Here is a 23,235-nt window from a genome sequence, read left to right as displayed (position 1 = left end):
TCATTTACCTAAAAAAGAGAAGTGGTTTTATATTTTATGTGTTATTTGTATAAGAATAATTTTGAATTTGCCTCTCATTTGTTCTTTCCTTGTATATAGTTGTGGGAATGGTTGAATGGACTTTATAAATATTTATCGTTTCTCTCTTTATATTTGATTGTTCAATTTATAAAGTCTCATTGTAATCTTTTATTTTGAGTGATTAAAGTATATGTCATTATTATTATTATTACATATATATGAATGATTTAGAGAATGAGAAATCACAATACACTTCAGGTTTCAATTATTTTTACTTTTGAGTGAGAATAAGTTAATTAACCTCAAAGTACTTATTTAATTATTTTTATAATCATAATTTGTGAAGTGTAATTTTTATTATAAATTTTGTTATTCTCATACTTTGTATTTTTTTTTTTGTATTTTATTTTAATGAAATATCAGCATATATGAAAGTTGATAACAATGCTTAACCTAAATTATATGAAAGGTGACCGTGTATATTCTTGTTCACCTACTACAATGTGTAGTGCCGAATCTTTCCATCGTTCCCTCCCAAGAAAAAAAAACAAACAATAACATGGATCGCAGTTATGCTCATTACTCGTTGAATAGAGTATTCAATTTCTTCCGCACTCTTTCCGTCATTGTTATTTACTACTATTAATTCTCCACTCCACCATAAAATAAAACTTCTAAGCTCACGCAAGCACATTGTTTTATAAACCCACCCAATTAATGCAATTCTTCTCATAATGCCCCGTCACCTCAATCAACAATAATTAATTCTTACTCCATACTTTCTAAATCAATAACCATGCATATTTACCAATAATTTCATTCAATGATTTTAAATTAAAAGATCTTACAAATAATAACTACAAAAATTATAAAAACCAATTGAAGGGCTTGGATAAAAAGTTGTTACTGATCAAATTTCATACCTACACCGCAAAAGTCAGCATTTATAACTTCTTTACCAAATTAATTAATATTTAATTCCAAGGACAGGCCGAAATCGTGTTTGGCATATACCTACACGATTGGGATTTTCCTATGCCATTCTGCACCTTCATAATAAATAAGAAAAGAAAAAGAAAAGTGAAAGCTCACTCTTGTGATCTAAGAAAGATAAGAGTGCTTACTTAATTCTTATCATATGATGGCCCGCTGGAGAGGTAATCAGCCTTTGATTTTGGCGCTTACTGCCACGTGTCACTATCAGAGCGTACACAAAAACCTCTGTAGATTGATTTCCTGTGGGCCACCATTGCCAAACGCACACACCAACCATTTGACAAAGACTGCGTAAGTAGTAAGAGATAATGCCGAAAACGGCGTCGCTGTGGTCCTAAACCGGGGTTGTTGTCGTGTCCATGACGGAGCAGAAAAAGGGTGTGTGAGAAAACCGACAGCATAGAGTAGTGGAATGATAACGAAAACGAAAAAACAAACAGCGTCATCTCCTTCTTCTTGTTCACTCTCTCATTCGTTGGATCCATCCATCCCTTCATTCACCTTCATCCGTGATCTGCCGGTTTCTTCCTTGGTTCGTTCACTCAATCCTTCTCTCTTTTCTCCGTTTTCGTCTCAATTTTTTCATATGTTTGAATATTTTGTGTGATTAGTCCCGGGATATGGTCGGTGTGCTTATTTTGGTGGCTCGAATTTGTGGTGTCTGTGTTCGTTTTCTGCAATTGCTTCAGATTTCGTTTAGGTGTTGACTGATTCATATGCTTGTTATGAATATGGTTGGGTTTGCCCATTTGTATCTGTTTTGGTAAGTTTTTTTAACTTGAAGCCTTGGAGAGACACTTCCGCGCAAGAGGGTTTTCAGTTTCTGTATTATTTCTTCCCCGCCCTTTTGAACTATTTATATGATTTGGTGAGTGCATGTGCAAAACCCAAAACTCTGTAACGGGTTTTGGGAACTTTGAGGTTGTGGCGTCCCTCTTTTATGCAGGGTTGCGGCGACCATCCTTTTCCAGGCTTTTTAGCCATTTGCATCACAGGTTTGGTGATTTAGATACACATACACTGAAAGCATGTTCTATCAATAATTTCTGGCTACTGTGGCATTATTTGAGTTTTGTTATTGTTTTCCCTTTGGGGATAGAGTAAAAGAAATCGAATACGAGAACTATTTGATGAAAATTAACAAAACCTTATTCATTAATAGCATGTGCCACAACATAGCCTTAGTTACAATCAGGGACAAATGCAGAAACAAGTTAGGGAAGGAGTCAGTAATGAACAAACTTTAGCATATATAATTATATTTAAGTTTATATGTTTTTATTTTTTATAAAATTACGGTATACATATACAATTCTTTAACAACAAAATTGAGAGGGTGGGGTTGCTTACCAAACCTTGGAACTCATACGCTTTGAGCATGTTGCTAAAACATCGTAGAGTGTTTTTGGACTTCAGAGTTCGGGCTTCTAATCTACCATTATACGAATTCCTTCTTGCATTTTTTTTTTCTTTTGTGTAAATGTGGTATGAGTGTAGATTTTTTAATTTAACTACTTGTAATTCTATTTTTGTTCAGAAAGTATGAAGAAAGAATAGATAAACGATGGCAGGAGCAGAAGCGAGGGCTCTGTGGCAAAGAACTGCAAATCGTTGCTTTGTCCAAGAAGATGCGAAGAGAGCTCCCAAGTTGGCTTGTTGCCAATCTTCATGTGCAACATCAAAATTGGTTGATATGGAGCTTGACAGTACAGCAGATGAATCTGATCATACTACAGTTAACGTGACGCAATTTAACAGGAAATCATCAGTTTCTAATTTATCATCAGACTCTAGGTGGTGGTTGCATTTGCAACCTAATTATGGGTGTCAAAAGGGTCTAACATATGAACAGTTAAATGCATTAGATGAAGAGGTCGAAACTTTGATAGCTAGTGATGTAAGTAAGAATTCTCAAGAATTTCAGGAATTAATGAATGTGATGGCAAAACATGAGATAGTGGACGTTGAATGTGTTGGCTGCTCAGAATCCTCCATGAAAAGTAATGAATTTTCATTGGAATCAGATTATTCTTGGATTGAAAGTGATACAGCCGAACCATGGTGGCGGACTACAGATAGGGATGAATTAGCTTCATTTGTTTCGCATAAATCACTCAACCACATTGAAAATTGTGATCTTCCCCCACAACAAAAGAAGCATCTTAGAGGATACCCATGTGCACGCATGAACAATTGCAAAACAAGGACGGGAAATTTAGATTCAGCATTGATGCATAAGAACCAGTGGCCTTCTGCCCGTGAAGGGCTTTTATATTTTGCTTCTGATAAATGTTCAAGGTATTTGCTGTTAATTTCATTTTACTGCATAATGATATATTCTACCATAGATTTTATTCTGCCAGTACTTTATTTTTCTTTTATTCATGCACAATTTGTTCTTTTTATTTGCATAATATATGTTTGGCCCTGCATCATTGTTTGCAGTGATACCCCCAAGCATGAGGATGTCAAAAGGAGTGAACATATTTTCGATGAAAATCCCAGCAAAGCTCAACTAATGGAAGCATTGTGTCACTCTCAAACACGTGCAAGGGAAGCAGAGGAAGCAGCAAAAAAGGCATACGCAGAGAAAGAGCATATTGTTACTCTCATTTTTAAACAGGCCTCACAACTTTTTGCCTATAAGCAATGGTTACAACTGTTGCAGCTGGAAACACTTTACAGTCAGATTAAGAACAAGGATCAGCCAATCTCTACTCTCTTTCCAGTGGCTCTTCCATGGATGTCCTATGAAGGTAGAATCTCACGAAAGAGGAAACAAAAAATATCCAATCCCAAACAAGAAAGGCAAGTCAATGCAAAGTGTGATATTACAACATATGTTGTTGCCTTTGCTTTAGGATTGAGTCTTGTAGGAGCTGGCTTGCTTTTAGGATGGACAATGGGTTGGATGTTGCCTCGTTCATAGTTCTGTAAGATTTGATCGCAGCCCTGCTTGTCATATAAATTGATGAACAAAGGGAACTTGGTTAAGAGGGAATGTGGCTACAATCATTTTACCGGATATGTATGTAATGTTGTAGATTTGTTGATGCTTCTTCTATTGTAAATTCTAAGTTGTGCTTTGGTATTGGATCTGTTGTGTTGATGAGATAATGTACATAAATCTTTGTGTAGATAATGTGAAAGAGCTTTTTTCTTTAGATACCTCCCTCCACGGGAAGTAGATTCTTTATTATGCTATTTTGTAGCTACTAACTGCCAAAATCTTTATTTGAGTGACTAGCTAACCTTATAAAAATGTTGGGGATGACTCTTTGTGAGGAGAAAGGTTAACATCTTTCGTAGTAGTTGAATTTGTTGTACTCTGTATCCAATCTTTTAAATTTATAAGACTATATCTTGGTTTTATGCATTTGTTCTTATTTTCTCGGATCCTACCTGTATTAAACTAACTTATTCTGACCAAGTCTAGTCAATGGACGGCTCCAACCAGTGGCGGATCTTGGCTAATAAGTTTGGGGGAGCCAAAATAATATACTCAAAATTTATATTTTTAATTATTTCCACTAATAAAATAAAAATTAATACATAATTTAGTACAACTGTACTTAGAAAATAAATCACACATATCTAGAGTATTGTTATTTCAAATTCTTGAACTATCAATAATTAAATCAAAACTAAAATTTTCAGCTATTTTTTTTTTCAACTTAAATATGAAAATCTTTCCAAAGAATTAATACGAAAATTTTCACCTTTAATTTGTTGAACATTAAGAAAAGAATCATTTAGTTGAACGATATGATCATTAGTATTATGTTTCAGAATTTGTAAAGAAGTTGAATTTGTCTTATTTTTATCTACACAAATAGTTTCCCTTTTATGACTTTCAAAAATGAATCTATTATTTTAGTTTTCATCACAATCTAATCAAAAATTGAGAGTTCCTAACAAAGAATGTATGATAATCAAGCAACAATTAAAAACCGTTATAAAACAACACATAATACATTAACTATTAAAAAATATGTTAACTATTAAACAAATATTTCAGAATCAAGTGAGACAGGAGAATTACCTTTTTTTTTCAATAATGAAAGAGAACAAACGAAACAAACGAAAGAAAAAATAATGAATTTGTGTCTAAGTATTTTTTCTTTTAAAAAATAAAAAGAAAACATGTGAGAGGAAGAGAAAATTCAAAAAGACAATAAAAAAAGAAAATAAAATATATCTTAATAAATATTTTTATTCTTTATTATATTTGATTGTATATTTTATTATTCATTATTATTAAATGTTATGCATTATAAAAAAAAAGACACCTAATTTAATAACCATCAATTGTGAATATAAATTACATATAATTTAAAAATTTTGAAAAAATAAAATAAAAATTTATAAATTACATATAATATAATAAAAAATTAAAAAAAAGGGGGGGCCATGGCCACCCCATGCCCTTTAGAAGCTCCGCCGTTGGCTCCAACAATTTCATTAATCTAGATTAACATATAAATTGTCTATCAATATAAATTTAGTTTGCATTATGTATAGTTCATTATTGAGCTTATGGATCCATTATATTTGATTTAAATTGTTTCTAGTGAAATGTACAAGTTCTTACAAGAAGAAAAAAATATTATGCTTAATTTCAATCTTTTAAAGATTTTTTTTAGCTAATTCAGCATTCTTTTTTATAGTGAATTGGGTTCTGTAGTCGATTATGTTCTACTCATAACTCAAATAGTTATTTTCTACTCAATTTATATGAATTAAATCGATTAAATAATTCTACTAAAAGCTCTATTCAACATTTACTAAACTAAACATCAAATTTTATCTAATGAAAAAATCTCAAACTTTCTTGTCTTCACATCTTCACAAGTTTTATGATTTTGAAGTTCTAAAACTATATTTTACCCCAACTACATTGTAAACATTCAAACATTTGAATAGAAAATAAATAATTTGAGGATTGTTGGAAATAAAGAAAAGAATAGCAATGCTACTGTTACATAATTTCAAAAATGGATTAACATAATTGGTCAAAATGATTTGAGGATCAAAATCTGAAAGGATCTAATTTTAAAGGACAGATATACTAGAAATACAATTTTGTATGCATACTATCTATTATAAGTTAAAATTTATTGGAATTTACAAAATTGTGAGTCCTCCTAATTATTCTATAAGCATTTTATTAATTTTATAATTCGTATTAAAGGTTAACATATAATAGGTGTGTTAGAAATATGTTCAAGATAGTGCTACTAATATTCTTCTTTAAAAAGGTACATTACTCATTGAAAGAACTGAAACAATCATAAAGTCTTTATCATTTGGATTCATAAGCCAAACATATTTGACATAATATCTGTTAGTTATATTTAATTTGTCCAAAAATTATAATCAAAGACGTTGTAGACGTCACATGAAGAGGGAAACTAAAAAAATGTTGAACAGTTTTCTTCCCCTGACCAATAATATATTTCCTTTCAAATAGTCTTACCTTCGCGTAAATACAATATACAACTCCAGAAGGTGGGCTCCCTCTGTCAGTTTGGGTCGGAATTACGGGCTCATTGTATGACACCATTAGCAGCCCACTAGCAGCCCAATATGCTATACAGAGAATGATGGGCCGGAGTTGTAGGTCCAGCAATGTAAAATTGAGAAGGAAAAATATAAAAATACAAACACACACAATAAGTAGAAGATTCTAAATTGAAGCAAAGAAATCGGAAGCGAGAAAGGAAGAACGAAATCGAAAATGGCAGTGATGGAGAAGTTGAAGATGTTCGTCGTTCAAGAGCCTGTTGTCGCCGCTTCCTGTCTCATCGCTGGCTTCGGTATTCTCAAAAGCCCTAATCTTAACTCTCCCCCTTTCGCGAATAATTTCATGTCAGAAACTCCGTTAGTGGTGACTGATTTATCTTTCTATCTGCAATTACTTATTGGGATTCATTCTTGTGAGACTTCTGAATTCTGCACTTGATTTTCGGAGAATTGTAGAAATTTTTAGTGTCAGTGTTTCAACGGTTTGGATGTAGATTTTAATGTGATTCGGTATTTGTCATAATACCCTGGACATTCAGCATGTCCATTTAATTAGCTCCCTATGTCCCAGACCTAGCAGATTATATGTGCTCGTGAAATTTCTTTTTATCTGTTTTTTTACTTGTTTTTTGTTTGTTGTAGTGTGACTTCAGTGTGCATTTCGTGCCTGTGATATTAGATTTTTTACTTTTGCTGTTCAGAAAACTGTTATCGTGAGTCTTGATCCTCCTTTAATCAGGCTAATTCCAATTGGCACATAGCATTTGGATCTTTAATCACGCTAATTCAAATTGGCACATAGCATTTGGATCACAAGCATTAAAATAATTCCTGTCTTTCTTACATCTTATTTGCTTGAATGTGTTATGCTTTTATTTGATAGGTCTACGTGCAGTTTGGCATGCACCATTTGAATCACATTGAAGAAATTGTTCTAGCCTGAACTTTGTGCATCCAATTGCCTGAATCTTTTCTGCTTTTATTTAATAAAATTGCCTGACAAATAGGGACGAATTCAAATTGCTCTTTAAATATCCTTTTTATTACTTAGGGCCTAAAATAAAAGCATAGCGTTCTATTTGTGGTTCTTGGCTCCTTTCTATTAGCTCCCTTGGTGTGTCTGGAAAGGCAGAATGATAGTGAGAGTTCTGCCTCTGGTTTTAAAATTTATTTTGATTAATGTTATCTATAACCAGTGTATTTCTGTAACGAGTCTACTCAAAATTAGATTTAGTTTAAAATTGTACATATTTTGGTCATAGTTATTTTCTACTGACAGGCTAATCACTTATCTTGCCGCGTAATGCCCCTCAGGTCTATTTCTTCCAGCCTTTGTGAGACCCATGTTGGATTCATATCAGGCAACCAAGCAACCTCCTCAACCTGCTTTAAGTGATGTAAGTGTTGCTTTTGACACTAACTTTATTACACTGTTTTCAAATCCAAGCAGTTCTATAAATCTAGGTAATATTTTTGTTTCATCAGTGGTAGTAATATTATTCATACTAAAATTTCTTTTGGTGGTGCTATCTCCTAAAATTTAAATTTCCAGACTCCAGGATAAGCTTCAGTTGTTTCCAATGTCCTTAGAGAGAATACTCCGTCCCCTTCTTTCTGAATAACGTATAACTAATAAAAGGTTAATTTGAAACAACCGAGTTTCAGCATCAGAATGTATGATCTGGGTTTTGAAAACCGTCCCTAACTTTCGTCTCATCCACTCTCGCTCAACATTAGGCAAACCTTCGTGATATTTTTGTACCCTCCGCATTTGGATGTTAACCCTCCGTTAGTAGCAAGAATTGCTCGTTTTGAAGGGTTTATAATAACATTTCTAACGGCAGCTAATGGGAGTTGCATAAGGGGGTGGCTCTTAAACTTTAGAACCAGTTCTTCTGTATATTACCGTTGAAACAATTGACGCGACAATTCTGATATAAAATCGTAGCTTATACAGAGTATTTTTTAGATAAGTTTTTATATGAACACTTCCAAAAAAGTTAAATAAATTTAATTACACGTTAAAATTAATTTATGTACAAGATAGTTTATATAATTTCTTTCATGTTAACTTTTTTAAGCAATGAGTTTTTACTTTGCATAATTTCATTTTAGTTTTTGAAGAAGTTAATTTGATTTTTTTCTTATTTGATCTTAAAGTGTTTTTCGAAAACATTATTCAAACATATGTCCGTAAACTATCAGTCCTAACCATCCTTAAAGCCTGTGAAACCATTGCATCCTTTTTATGTTCATTGCATCGATACTGAGAAATTGAAGTATTAAAATCCCATGTGAAATAAAAGAGCGAACCCAAATTGAGTTATGCAATCCCACCGTAGTTGATAATTAGAAATGCTACAAGGGCTTTCTGCCACCAACAATACCACATTAATGGTCTCCTGATGCTGGTGTCTTGTTTATTGCAGGTGGTTGCAGGTATGTCTGGTAAAAAGTAAATGTGATTTACTTGAGAGATGCAAGGGAAAATTTGCTGACTTCCTTGTTTGAACTCATTTTAAGTCTAAATGTGAGAGAAATAAGACTACGGAATATTGGATTAGGTTCCCTGTTTGACGATATCGTCTGTACCGGAATCCGTCAGTGGTTTCATTTCATATTAATTTCATTATGAGTTGGGTAGAAATATCAGTTTTTTCTGCCGCTTGATTAGTTCTGCTGTACTAGAAAATATGATTTCTTAAACTGTCCATGGATCAATATGAAGGATTTTTTTGATACGTAGACCCATGGATGTTATTTTGTTTGGCATTTAAATATTGAAACATTATAACATCTTCACGAGGTCTAGGCGGTTCTCTTGAATACTGAGAATTTAGGTGTATAGAGGACTTTTTAGTAACAATTTATTTCATTCACAAGATTTCTAATCTTAAAAATATAGTCTAGTTTTACTCGAAATTCGAACTGGGAATCTAACGATGATCCGAAGGATGCTAAAATTAATAAATATACCGGTAATAATATGCACAATTTCTTATTGTTTATTATTAAAAAGGCAATGAGTTAGATTTTGCGTTCATATTTATTATTTTTTTTAAGATGGTATTTGTACAGACTACAAAACCAATACCATCTGCACCAAGTGCGATATTTTATTTATTTTGGGATAAAACTCGTGATTGTCGGAAAAGAAAAACTTTTTTCGCTCAAATGTGAGAAATTGTATTAATGAAAAACAAACGTGCTATTAGTACATATTAAATAGTGTACCGACGAGATTGTTTTTTTTTTTTCGTAAATTATTTTCATGCATAAGAAATATTCTTAAGAAAACAATAGAGAAAGATGATAGCATGGTTTTGAACTGTTGTGAGCAAGAAAGAGAAAGACGTGAATGAAAAATATTCAAAGAACTTGTACAACAAACAGCATGTGTAAAATATTTAATTTGTTAATTAAGCCCTCATTGATATTGTACCGACAAAACATGAAGAAACTTGTGAAGTGTGATGTGTGTCCATGTCATTTTCCACGGGCCATGACCATAAGATAAGACGGAGACTTTAACAATGCCTTCTTCCCACCACTTTGATAATCATAATACCTACTTCTATTAACAACAATTCTTACCAGCTAAACAACTAAAGCAAGTAAATAAATATCATATACATCTTTGCAGGTTACAAGCATCAAGTTTTAGTGCAGAGCATAGCAGCAGAAGAAACAGACTTTCTGTCTGCAACCCTTCTATGTGTCACAGTCATCTCATAAAGTAAAATATCATCAGAACCATTGGATAGCTCCTAAAGAACTCATTTTTCACCAGATAATGCATTCCAAACAAATTGAAATATGGCCCTATGGTTTAAGGCCACCGCCACACCCATCTTTCTTCACTTTTTTACTCCTCCGTGGAACCACCAGCTTCAACCCTTCACAAATACTTGTCTGCAAAAAATTTTATACATTGCAAGATCAGACACCCTTCTCATTTTAATGACAGATCTGACATAAACCCCACTAAAAGCAGCATGTTTCTTTTAAAAGTAACTTTATTCAAGTGAAACACTAATAATACAGGCGAAGAATGAAAGTCCCAAGTGAAACACTGTAGCAGTGTTTTCAAAACAGAGGTGGGATGGGAAAGAACATTGGATGTTGAAAGGAAGAGTAAAAGCTAACCCAGACGCCAGAACGTTTGATGCTTGAGATGGTTTCAGTGTCCTTAAAATCAGTGGAAGAAGAAGAAGACGAAGGAAAGACGTGACTGGCCCCAGTGACCTCTCTTTTTCTGAGTTTGAAGGGCTTTTTCTTCCAAGAACCGAACCAGAGAGAGTCCTTGAAGTCCCCGGCTTTGGAGAGAACCATGGCCCCAAGAACCTTGGTATCAGAACCATAGCAGTTGGAGGCAGCGATTGTGAAGGAGGGAGAACGAAAGGTGTTGGAAGTGACATAGGGAGAGGGTATGAGCAACCTCGGAGGGAGTTCCAAGGACTTGGGAAGGATGTCGGCGGGGTTGGAGAAAGGGATGAGGGCACTGCATGGCCTTGGTTTTCCTGGTTGTTCTTCCCAGCGAAAAGGAACAGCTGCGGAGGTGTGAAGTGGCGGAGTAGCCATTCCTGATCTCTCTGGGGACGCCATTCGTGGGATGGAGAACAAGGCTAACCGTCCTATCTTCTTCTGTTCCTCACTTTCACTCTCATTCTCTCCCTCAAACCCCATTCTTCACAAACCCCTTCACCACTGCTTTTTTTTCTCTTTTCTCTCCCCTTCTAGTAAGCTTTCTGTGTTACATCTTATAAATAAAAGTGAAGAGAGAATATCTCGTCCCAAAAACCTACAAATTCAATACTCATGACTTTTTAAAATAAACGGGGTAAATAATAAGTTCTTTGTATTACAATTATATTCTTAATATAATAATTTTTTAGTTATGTTATTTTATCTTTAATAATAATTATGTGTAATTATAATAAAAAATTAATATTAATGTGTATTCTTCTACTTGGATAGATTAAAGTAGAAGAATGTATGGCTTAAATCTTGTATAAATATCCGTATTGATGTTTCTCTCTTGTTGTTTACCTTAACCATTATTTGGGAGTGGCAGAAATTTGTGAACATGTCTGGCATGGACACCCGTGCATGCAAGAGCGTCACAAGAAGGCCTTTAAGAAAACATTGTGTTCTATATAGATGGATTATTTTCTTAGTGTTTGTCCCTAGTCAATATGCTTTATCTTCTGCCTTTCCCATGCCACAAGCTTAGGATACCAAATTCCAGTGGAAATCGAGTTACATTATATGAACACAGCTTCTATTGAGATTTCTAACGTGACATGTCGTTTCAGATAACTATTTAATATGTCAAACATAAATCTTACCAAACAAGGCTAATAATGTCTCTACAACTATCCAATATCATTTTTCTTTACTCACTAAATAATTCATATATATTTTCTTCTTATCATGTCTAACTGTTTATTCATTTTTATTAACTATTTACTTTTTTAATTTTACCTTATCCATATTTGTTTGTAACTTACGTATCAATTGATCTTGCATTTTTGTTATACTTTATACATTTATTATGTCAAATATTACAATTAACTAAAGACTAAAATTCTATGCAGTAACTTTAAAAACTGCGGAGGGTTTTTCTTTTTCTTTTTTTTCAATCTCGATCCTCTCTTTGAGTGCGGTGATGAATTAAGAAAACTAAAATTAAGTTTAGAAATTGTACACTGAAAAGACCACCAAAAGAACCACTTTTACTCTCTCTTATTGTCAAATACGCCAAAATTCATCATTATTCCCACCACCCTCACAACTTCAAAGTCAACAACTATATAAAGTAAATCAGAATTAAGTAACGCACACACGTGATTATTTTTAAATTGTATATAGCACTATTTTTCTTGTAGTCCTTCTAAATTTTTATTTTGGATTATTCTTGTTATTTTGTTTTAGTTAATGTAAACTATTGTTTTCATTTGTAGTCCATATAGTATTTTTTTTTTTATATTTTGAATTAGTTCTTTTAAAAAATATTTGATATATATGGACAGAAAAACTATTATTACATATTATACGAATAAAAAATATTTTAGAGGGACTAAATAAAATAAAAAACCAAAATAAAAAATTACAAAGTAAAGAAAAAAGTCAGACAAAATTAAAACATGGCCATATGATAAAATAAAAATATATGATTCTATGATAGATTTTTTTCGCTGTCGAAATAAAAAACCAAAATTACATTAATAAAATGTATTTATGAAGCGAGACAATGTTTAGAAAGGCCACTTCAGAAAGAAAAAAAGGTAGTTAATAAAACGGTGAGTTTGTTAATTTAATTAATTGACTTGTTATAAGCTCAAAATTTATAATGTAAGGAGAAATTTATTGTTTATTTGAGAAGCTCATAAAACTTGACTTATCTGTTTTATTTTTCTAAAACGTAAAAGTTAGCGTCAATTTTTAAAAAAATGGCATAGATATAACAATGTATACACTATCACTTTGTATTATTTTTATTTTTATAACATGTAATAAACAATATAAAAATGTAAATAATATATTGGTATATGAATTATTTGATATGCAACATTTTTGAATATTTTATGGGCAAATGTCACCTTTCTTGGTACTATTTGATTTACCTTGAAATGGGTAAAAAGAAAGAAAATGGAATTTTGTGTATATAGAAGACAAAACAAAGTCCATCATGAAGTTATGAGCTACAGTTTTTTTATTGGACAGACACGACACAGCACCGACACTTGCAGACAGTCATTGAGTAATAATGCAGATAACCACTTTTTTCAACACTAATACACGTAACGAGTTATAATAACAGAGCAAATATGTATAAAAACCTTAATTAAATAAATATAAAACCACTTTGTTTTGGAACAAAAGAAACAAAGGGAATAAAGAACAGAGGAAGAAAACATAGCGTGGAGAAGTTTTCTCTCATTTTGCACTGAAGAAAAAATGCAGAAATCAAATTCTAGGAAGATCAATTCAAATATTTGTTTTTTTTTTTTTGACAAAAGTTGTTAAGCAGATATTTGAAACAAAAAATCTCTATTTATTATTAAACATTTTTATTTAAATTGTTAAGATAATGTTATATAGATGTTTATTTTCTTTCTAGAAAAAAAATATTCTATAACAATTATTATCCAAGGTATTTAGTTTCATTTTTTCTAATTTTTTTTATCTTTTCTTTTGTAGACCAAACAATATAACATTGCTTTTCTGATGCCGGCCCATTTTCAAAAATCATTTCTTAAATCAAGTCACTTAACAATAAATTAGAGAATATCTTTTGAATAAAAGTATGTATAAAATTAACATAGTAAACATAATTTAAAATGAATTTATAGTGTGTAACTAAGTCTCACTATAATATTTCTTGCGTATAACTAAGTCTCAATAAGCTACACAATAAATATTTCTATATTTGTTTCTATAGTGTAATAATATATGACTTAGTTATGTAAGCCACACACTATAACATGAGACTTTTATATTTCTCTATTTTGTTCCGATCCATAAAACAATAGAATAAAATATAGTATAAACAAAACAATATATCGTAAGTAGTATTTTAATACATATATTTCATTTTAAAATATGCTTGCATAATATAAAAAATGTCTCATTTTCTTACATTTTTGTTATGATATCCGTTTACGTGATTATGGTTGAAACTCGATAAATTTTATAAAATCCTTAGATTATTGAAGATTCGAGGTTATTTCATTATTTTTATTTGTCTTGATAATTGTTACTTAAGATAGGTCATCCCTAAGATTTTGAAAGAATAGAAATATTATTTTATGAATAACTTATAAAGGTTAATAATCTACATTTAGAAGCTTTTTGTGTGAAGACGTAGGTGACTTAGTTAAAAGGAGGTTTTGAAGGAATGATTGTCCTATGTACTATTCAATATTAACTCGGATAAGCAATGTTTGGTCTCTACAAAAACATAACTTTCAATATACTTTAACCTATTTCTCTATGCTTCCACTTAGCTTCAATAAAATGTTTAGCTTATTCAGACAAAAAGTTTGCTCATGTTTTGTAACATTTTACTTATTTACCACCTACAATGATTTAAAATATAATAATTTTTTTAAGTTAGGGTAACTTATTTATCTTAAATTTTTTATTTTTATATCAGTGTAATTCAATCATATCAAATGAAAATTAAATAATATTGATAGCACTTTGAATCTAATTAAAAAAAAAAAAACTCATACTACGTATTAAATGAAATAATGAATTATCTTTGCAAAAATACTTAACTTAAATCCTCCCTGTAGAAGGCAATTTAGTTCACATGCAATTCATATTTCATCCGTGTAAATAAATACATAAAACTCTATTCACTATTAAAAAAATTTATATTTCCTATAAAATTTATTTTGATTTCTTTTTTAGGAAATACATAAATTTTGTTATGAAAAACATTTACAAGAAATTGTTACCAAATTTTTTGTAAAATATTTTGTATAAAACACTTTTCACAACAAATTTTACAGAAAATACTTACGAATTTTATAATTTTGTAGAAAATAATAATTCACAAAGAAATTATTTGCCAATTAAAATTATTAAAAAAATAGCAGGAAAAATTCTTTATGATAATTATATAATAAAATTTTTAGTACTGATTTCCTTATATTTATGATAATTATATAATAAAATTTTTATATTAACAATATTATATATAGAGATAGATAAATAACTTTATAATATATATCGATTCACATAATCCAGCAACGGTTGGTCGTACACTAAACAATAAAATTGTTTCAACTAGTAGCTTATTTTAAAATACCAAAATGAACTTTTTTTATAACGTGTGTTTTAATCAGATAATAATATAACACCTCTTTCCTAAGACACTAATTTGGTTAATGATTTTAATATGATATTTATCCAATTCAGTAAAACTACATTTGAATATAATTGTTTCGTTTGACCTAAAATTTAAAGTCAGTTTGGTTTTTTTAATGGGTTTGTTTTTTGAAATTGGGTTTAAGTAGTAGGACAATTTGGGCCGAGCTAAAAGAAATGATCCATATGGGAGGTATCTAAATTATAAATAAAAAATATATTTTTTCCTTCTAAAATATATAAAATTTAAGATATCCTAAGATTTTAAATAGCGATTTATATAATAATATCTAGTTCCAGTGTCTCTCAATTTTTTTTTTCATTTATTAGTATCTTTAATATTAAAATATATTACTTTTTTTTTGTTTTCTGAGTGGTTTAAAAAATGATTTGTAAAAGAAAAACAAAAATGAGACCCTATGAACTTGTTTTTTATTCGTGAAATTATTTACTGAAAATTTTACATGGATTCCATTAAACCGTAATAAATAAATAAAAAACACGTAAATAACCAAAAACCCATACAAATGTGAATTTTGAATAGATATTCTTCGTATGATCGTCTTGCTCGTCTGGATCCCAATAATATTGGACCTATCACCACACAACCAATAATAATATTTTAAATTAGTATTTGTTTATTATTTTCTATAGCATTAAGGACGTAACTAAATGTAAAATATTTCCTTTATTCAAAAACAACAATAAACATAATTTTTTTAGTAGTTTTAAGCAAAGTAAAGTTTAACACTATATGTTAAATTGAATTTAAAATTTTTAAATTTTACATGAGATATCAATAAAATTATATATTTTAATTTCAATCTTTATATGTATTTATAAATTTTACTTCAAATTATAGCATATTAATGTATGTTTAAACTATACTAATTCTGGGGAAGCAGCCGACGCTGGCTGTATTAGTTTTTTCAACCAAAGAATTCTTTTTTTTATCTAACTTTAAAAGAAAGTGGTAAAAAAAAGTAGAGTTGATTATATTTGTAGTTTGTGAAATTTTAAATAAATATGATTTTGATTACTATTTTAAGAAAAAACAAATCCTAAATTTTTCAAGAAAAAAAAATTGTTGGTTTTCATGTCATGAATTTGAATGGTTAAAAAGTTTTTTAAAAGTCGATTTAGTTACTAATAAGTTTGAGAAAATGAAGTTATATATATATTTTTTAATTTTTAAAGACTTTAAGAATTTGAGAACAAATTGATATCTTTACGAATAAAAGAGTTGACGCAAAGATATGTTTATTAGAAAAAAAATGAAAGAAGGCATTATGTTTGAAAAAGATTATAGAAGTAACACCTTTTAAACATGCAAAGAAAAAGTGAGGGTGGTGTTGTGTTGTGACGCAAGAAAAACCGAAGATGCTTCCACATCGATTACTTGTGTTTACTTTTGATTCATCTTATGTTAGATCACCTATATTTAGCTCTACACTTATTCGGAAATCATACAAAGGTCCCACTTAGATTCTCTTGTTTTCACCAACAATAAATTTGCATTCAATTTTCACCATCTTCATCAATACATGCTGGAAAATGCCTCCACTCTTAATAATCACAACCTATTTTTTCAAATTTTGAAAAGGTGAAAATCAAATATTTGCTTACAATATCTAAATCTAAATTCTATTTATATTAGAAAAAGAAAAGGCAAAGCGCAAAGTGTTCCAGTGCGGAAAAAGAAGGTGACCCAAAGGTGAGATGCATCTAGAGGAAGAGACAGTGGCTGTCTGATTATTGCGATTAAAACAAACACACTTCCTTTTGACCTCTTATGAGCACACTTGCTTTGACTATACCATTTTCAAAAACAATCTTCTCTATTTTCATGAAAACAAAAATTGAGGATATTATTGTTGGAAGCAACCTTAGCCTCCAATTTGGTACACAATGCAACAAACATAATTCTATATTCGCACAAACATTTGTATCTCCTGTCTATAAATCTGTAACATCTGGAAAAGTGACATTCTCCGGCGCACATGGAATAAATTTCTCGTTACGTATCATCATTGAATATGCTTTAATTTCATTTAACACCTTTACAAAAGACATTAAATGAAAGACAATAACAACTCATAATGAAAAACCTCTACATCATAATCGCTTTTATTTTATTTTATTTATTCACGGATGCTTTTTACCTACATTACAGATATCCATGGAAAAAGACACTCTTATTCTAATGAAATAAACCACTTTAACCAATCACTTGAAGACAAGGGACGTTTAATCTAACCCAAGAAATTTTTCATAAACTCTTCAAAAGCTTTATTAACTGAAAATCATTTGAAAAATAAATAATGTAATTTGATTGCATTACAAATTGTGATCCGTAAGAGAAATAGAAAAAGAAGTAATTACAACGGTAAAATTATGTAAATAGCAAAAGATTTCCAAAGAAAGTTAAGTGTTGGGTCGTTACCCAACACGGAAACATTTAAATGTTATGCCAGAAATAATGATAACACGAGAATGGGCATTGTTATTTGTTTGGGTATGAGTTGTAACATCAGTAAAGGAAAGCGCCAATCTAATAATGTTTACCTTGTACCAAATAATATGAGTGGTGATTCTGAAAATGTAGACAGATTAGTTCTAACCACGTAAATTTGGTATGAATTGGTGCCATTGTCGTAGGTAATGTCATTTCCCAACAATAACATTCATTCAATCGATCGATCAGAGGGAGAAAAAGAAGAGGCATGGTTGATTATGCACCCCAAAAAAAGTATTCACAAATAAAAAGTGCCTAAATGTAGTTATATATTATATTAGTCCACTTACACACCTTCACTACTCTACAATTTAAAGTCGCATAAAACTGAACAAATCAAACCATGAAGCACCCTAAACCCCTTCCAAACCAAAAAAACAAAACTAAAAAGGTTAAGCTGTCAAATCGCAAGAGATTTGCTGAGTTTCCTCCCTATTCTGTGAATCTTGGCTCAACAAAGTCTCCTCACCCTCTGATGAACAACCAGAATCCTTGCTTTTCAACTTCTTCACATCTTCCCTCGAACAAATGAAAATCCTCTTCGCCATACAACAGAATTCACTGCAATGCAAATGAAAAAGAATTCAGAATTAAAGTCCAGTTTTTGAAGTTGCAGGTAAAAGTAATGGCGCTAAAACTACTACTTACGGCCATGGATCATCACCCGCGAGCATCATGTCATTCTCATCATCAGTGAAAGTAATAACCCATTTGGTTTGCATTCGAAGCTCTCCCTTGATATCAAAAATTTTCTCAAGCTCGTCTATGAGAGCCTCGTAATCTTTTAGGACAGTGAGGTCAACAGCACGACCAACAGCAACACCTTGCATTTGCACCTTCTCAAACACCAAAAACAATCTTATTTGTATTATTCATTTTTTGAGTTTGCAGAAAATAGGAAAAGGAATGTACAGAAAATTATTAGTGATACCTTGGTCCGAGTCCTGGTGGATGGTAGTGTGGGGTGCTTGGCGTGTCTCTCACTGGGTGATCCATCAGAAATAATTTGGTTGTGCAGCTTATTGGAGAGTGAATAATTGTGATTCTGACTAGGCTGAGTTTCACATGCAGCAACAGGAATAGAATCTTTGGGACCACTAGGAATTATTATAGGTGGACATCCTAGTTCTTTATCGGGGAGGGCAACATTAGTAAAATTGTTAGTCAAATTAACTCCGAACACCCAACACTCCATGGGATTCTCACTTCTTTTACCACATTCCACGGGATCATGTGCCAAATCATCATTCGTCCTAGATGAAACAGGGGCATACCCAGAGACAGTTGATTGTGCTGTCACAGCTTTGCTGTTTTTGGGGTCCGGAAAAAGGTTCGAAGACACACTCAAATGTGGGGAAGATGGCCACATTCCTTCCACACCCACTCTGCTCGAGCTGCTCTTGTTACCATTCATGGGATTCGCATTTATTTCTTTCATCCTTGTACACCATATTACTGCCCTTTCATTGCTTTCCACCTCTGAACTGCCACCCAATGCAGTAGGGTCATGCGATAACGATGCTCCATGATACCACAAACCCGCACCAGGGGAATTGGGGCCAATTTCTACATCCAACCATCACATAATTTAACTCATTGCTCATTTAATCCTTAAACAACCAACACATGTTTTAGATTAGATCCCTTTTTTTTCTGAAAAAAAAAAAAAACAAGAAAACTGATTTAGGTGAAACATGTTGTACCAGAAGACGAAACCTCAGGAGGCCTGGATCTCTTGCTCTTCACCACTTGTTGGGTCACATTCAGAGCAGTGGAAGCAACGAAAGGCTCTATCTCCCACGAAGAAACTCTCTCTGGCCTTGGAATTATTGCTGGTTCATCCCATTGAACCTGAATGGCCAAAACATTATAAACGCTAAATTCAAACAGAATAAGAATTCAGATGGAAAAACTTAGGTCTAAGTTCAACCTTCAACGAACGCCATTGAGAGTTCCGCCATCCTGGAGAAACATCCCCAACCCCAACAATAGTACCAGAAAACCTGACCAAAAAATTAAAGTAACATGACAATAAAGGACCAACTATATAACTCAAGGGGACACTAATTGCTTATGTACTAAAATAGATACCTTCTCTCAGGTGAGTCCTCCACCTCAAATCTCATCTTGAAACGCATGCCAACTGAAAACTTGTTCACTGCCTCTAGATATTTGTTTAGACCAATAATAAACTGGCTGGTCCTGAATGTATCGAAAGGCATGTGGAACAAGGGTTAGACATTCTGTTACATTGTAATTATAAGGTCTGTGGCACCAAAGGCAAACTTTAACATGTTTACCCACCTAGGCTTGTAATACACCACAAACATGGTACTGGTCAAAAATGCATGAGAGGCAGTGGCAAGCACTCCAAGATGCATACTCTGGCTTGATATCACAGAAGAAGGCATGGGACTTTGCTGTCGTGCTACACGCCTAACACCAACTCTCAGTTCGCCATTCTCTCCCCTGCAACAATCATGTCAAAACCAAAGTACAGACCATCATAACAGATGAAACAACATCAGAGACAATAATACAATAAGGTTCCTAAGTTTTAAAACCTCAGAAACACAAAAGCATCTCCAGCAACGAGTCTCTTGGATGTCACAAATGTACTCCAGCCAGTTGTGAGCAGGTGCCTCCTTGGTTGACCTGATCATGTTTACAAAATGGGAGAAGCAAATTTACGCTCACTGGCTTTCATTTTATTTCATACTAACTATGGTCATAAATCCCCAAAAAATACTTGAAATATTAAACCAAAATTACCTCTGAATATATGCTTAAACTTCCACTCAAACCCATGAAGATCCTTTGCTGCCAATTCCTGAGTGGGGATAGTTTGGGTCATGTCCTGCAATACATAGAAAAAAGTAGCAAGCGTGAAAATAAGGAAAGTTGGGGTTCCATTAAATATATTGAGGCTAAAGGAAACTGAGAGAGGTAAATACCAATGGAGGCAGACACTCGGTAGCATGCCTCCGAAGAACTGAAAATCCTCCATGAGTGCTGGTATCAGAAGCAGTTAATATTTTACTAAAAGAGTGAAAACTCTGTTTCTGGGTCTCGGGTGGACTTGGGTCTGGACTCGTTGGCTCTTCTTGCTGAAGAAAACCACAAAAGTAAACCAAGATAACTCCTTAGAAAAAATACTCTCAACTTTCAACCTGAAAAACTATTTTCCTTTAGTATTACTATGTATTTCACAGTCGCAGAGGAAATCGTAAAGCAAGCCAAATACAAAACAAACCCATTCCAGGTAGAGTAATAACGAGGGAATTGGGTTCAAAAACTCAATCAAATTCTCTCAGAGTCACTAAACGGATCCGCACGACCGAAGCAAAAAAAAAAAAAATGGGAAACACTTATAATCTCACATTTGACTCCGGAAGCAAAGTGATACGAGCATAAACTTCATCTGTTTCTTGTTCCGCCTACAAATTAACATAAAATCTTATGATAATTACATGAATTACAATAATAAATATGCAATGAAAGGTATAAGAAACTTACCAACAACTGAATGTGAACAACACGACAGAGAATCTTGGACGGGAGGTTGAAATGAGGAATTTGCTGGCTCAGCTCCTGGTTCAGTCCCTGATTGGTGGAAGCTTGCAACTGCCGAAAAATAAGACCAAAACTCTCGTAAATTTCAAAGCAAACAAAAAAAAAAAACGAAAGCTACGAAAAAAAAAACACACTTGTTCCATGTGACCCTGCGGGAAGTAGAAAACTCTCTCCCCTTCGCAAGGAACATCCACCAAAGGCCCCGCACATAGCTTCCATAGCTGCGTGTACAGATCACCATCTCCCACACCTAAGCGAACATAAATCAAAACAATTAAGTAAGATCCTCGTTTTCACAAATGAAAGGCAATGCTCTGCGTGGTTTCTCAGAAAGTAAACAACTTCTCCCCTTCACTCTCCTTCCAAAACACAGTCCCAGTAAGGAAGACACAACACATCAACAATTGAACCAAAACCGCGCAGACCCAAGTTCCTCTAAACCACAAAAAAACCTCCTTGAGAACCTTACAAAGTGCTTCAAACATAAAAAAAAAAAAACACACCCAGTTGTTTTTATTTGTCAAACTTTCTAAGCAACCAAGCAGAGCAAGGTCCACAAAATCCCAACGAAGCATAAGCCATTGACCTGTTTCTGGCTGAGAACTGGGCACACTTCTGACGGGAGCTTCCAGATGTGCCATTCAAAACGGCGTCGTAGAGAGAGAAGAAGAGAAAGAGAGGCAAAAGCTGAAAGCAGTGCAGAGTGAGAAATAACAGATGAGATTACCCCATGAATACAAAGGAGAGAGAAATAGATGGCGAGACAAGACAGTTATACGCGAGTGAGTGAGTAATGATGAAGAGTTAACAAGTTTCCTCCTTTTTGCCTCTCGTAACGATCCTGCCACACAATTTATCTCATGTACTGTTAACTCCCTCTCACTGCTTCGGTTACAGAACTTTTCTTTCTCTTTCGCTCCAAAAATCCTTTGGAATGACCAAAGCTTCTTTTATGGTGTCGCCGACGGTGATTATTTCGCTCCGGAGACAGCTGAATCGTCGTTTCCAAATTCTAAAGAAGTGGTGTGGTACTCTTTTTTCTTCTTCTTCTTCTTCTCTCTCTTGTCTTCTCTGTCTATCTATTATAGATTGATTATAAAGTATGGTCCTCTAGTCTACAGAGTCAGCTTAGCCTACTGTAATTTGTTCTCAAATGAAACTCATTGGCCATCATTTTGGTGGAAACCACACTTCATTATTAAACAACAAACGTGTTTTTGTTTCTATTTTCAATTATGTTACAAAATACTCATATTGTTCTTTTCTTTTTCTTTTAACTGGTACAAAGTTTATTTATGAAAATACATTTCTCCTCCACTTTTTATCATGCGAATTTAGTATTTATGTTTATATCCTACGTAGTGCTGTTTGAGTGTGTATGGTTGTACTTTAGGACATGTGGGTATATTTTTTAAGACATAAAAATTCATATCCTAATTCTTCTCTGTCAACACCATTCCCTTTTATCCCTTAGGTAGACCTAGATTTGTTTCAACCAAACGATCACCAGTAATAATTAGTATTTTTTTTTTCTCTTAGGCATTTATGTATTTGTCCTCGAATTAAAATCGATGTTCCGTTTCCATAATTTACTTTAGCTTTTAGTGCCCATCTTTAATTACAAGTTTTAAAGACAAATTAATTGAAAAAAAAAACATTATAAAGTTAAGCTCGAATAGTTTCAAAAAAAAAATTTATTTTGTATTTTCGTCAAATGACGTTAAGCACTA

At 32.5% G+C, this 23,235-nt stretch overlaps 4 protein-coding genes across 5 annotated transcripts; 2 read left to right on the top strand and 2 right to left on the bottom strand.

Annotated features, from left to right (window-relative positions):
- Positions 1 to 1,335: 1,335 nt before the first annotated feature.
- On the top strand, positions 1,336 to 4,181 carry LOC114188237 (uncharacterized). The gene is made up of 3 exons (XM_028076805.2): positions 1,336 to 1,549; positions 2,555 to 3,315; positions 3,463 to 4,181. Exons 2-3 carry the CDS (start codon positions 2,582 to 2,584, stop codon positions 3,944 to 3,946), a joined length of 1,218 nt encoding a protein of 405 aa, XP_027932606.1. The 5' UTR covers positions 1,336 to 1,549; positions 2,555 to 2,581; the 3' UTR covers positions 3,947 to 4,181.
- A 2,487-nt stretch (positions 4,182 to 6,668) lies between these two features.
- LOC114188242 (fiber) lies at positions 6,669 to 9,285 on the top strand. The gene is made up of 3 exons (XM_028076811.1): positions 6,669 to 6,833; positions 7,855 to 7,937; positions 8,970 to 9,285. The coding sequence occupies exons 1-3, from the start codon at positions 6,755 to 6,757 to the stop codon at positions 8,997 to 8,999; spliced, it is 192 nt and encodes a 63-aa protein (XP_027932612.1). The 5' UTR covers positions 6,669 to 6,754; the 3' UTR covers positions 9,000 to 9,285.
- Positions 9,286 to 9,937: 652 nt separating this feature from the next.
- LOC114188241 (uncharacterized protein At4g00950) lies at positions 9,938 to 11,301 on the bottom strand. Its single transcript, XM_028076810.1, has 2 exons — positions 10,687 to 11,301; positions 9,938 to 10,452 (listed from the first exon to the last, which is right to left on the bottom strand). Exons 1-2 carry the CDS (start codon positions 11,224 to 11,226, stop codon positions 10,363 to 10,365), a joined length of 630 nt encoding a protein of 209 aa, XP_027932611.1. The 5' UTR covers positions 11,227 to 11,301; the 3' UTR covers positions 9,938 to 10,362.
- A 6,825-nt stretch (positions 11,302 to 18,126) lies between these two features.
- On the bottom strand, positions 18,127 to 22,631 carry LOC114188236 (auxin response factor 18-like). Of its 2 annotated transcripts, XM_028076804.2 has the most exons (15): positions 22,284 to 22,631; positions 22,092 to 22,192; positions 21,640 to 21,755; positions 21,449 to 21,556; positions 21,313 to 21,369; positions 20,887 to 21,039; positions 20,705 to 20,789; positions 20,497 to 20,587; positions 20,237 to 20,401; positions 20,024 to 20,134; positions 19,863 to 19,935; positions 19,636 to 19,783; positions 18,864 to 19,498; positions 18,581 to 18,768; positions 18,127 to 18,493 (listed from the first exon to the last, which is right to left on the bottom strand). In XM_028076804.2, exons 2-15 carry the CDS (start codon positions 22,144 to 22,146, stop codon positions 18,325 to 18,327), a joined length of 2,154 nt encoding a protein of 717 aa, XP_027932605.1. In that variant the 5' UTR covers positions 22,147 to 22,192; positions 22,284 to 22,631; the 3' UTR covers positions 18,127 to 18,324. The 2 variants fall into 2 exon arrangements, with proteins under 2 accessions (XP_027932605.1, XP_085530825.1); XM_085674699.1 differs by having other exon boundaries at positions 22,092 to 22,631.
- Positions 22,632 to 23,235: the final 604 nt, after the last annotated feature.

The sequence above is a fragment of the Vigna unguiculata genome, chromosome 6 (assembly GCF_037176805.1).
Source record: "Vigna unguiculata cultivar grain cowpea cultivar isolate G323 ecotype 2 chromosome 6, ASM3717680v1, whole genome shotgun sequence".
In the NCBI taxonomy this organism is placed as follows: domain Eukaryota; kingdom Viridiplantae; phylum Streptophyta; class Magnoliopsida; order Fabales; family Fabaceae; genus Vigna; species Vigna unguiculata.
This window is presented reverse-complemented; position numbering and strand designations above follow the sequence as displayed.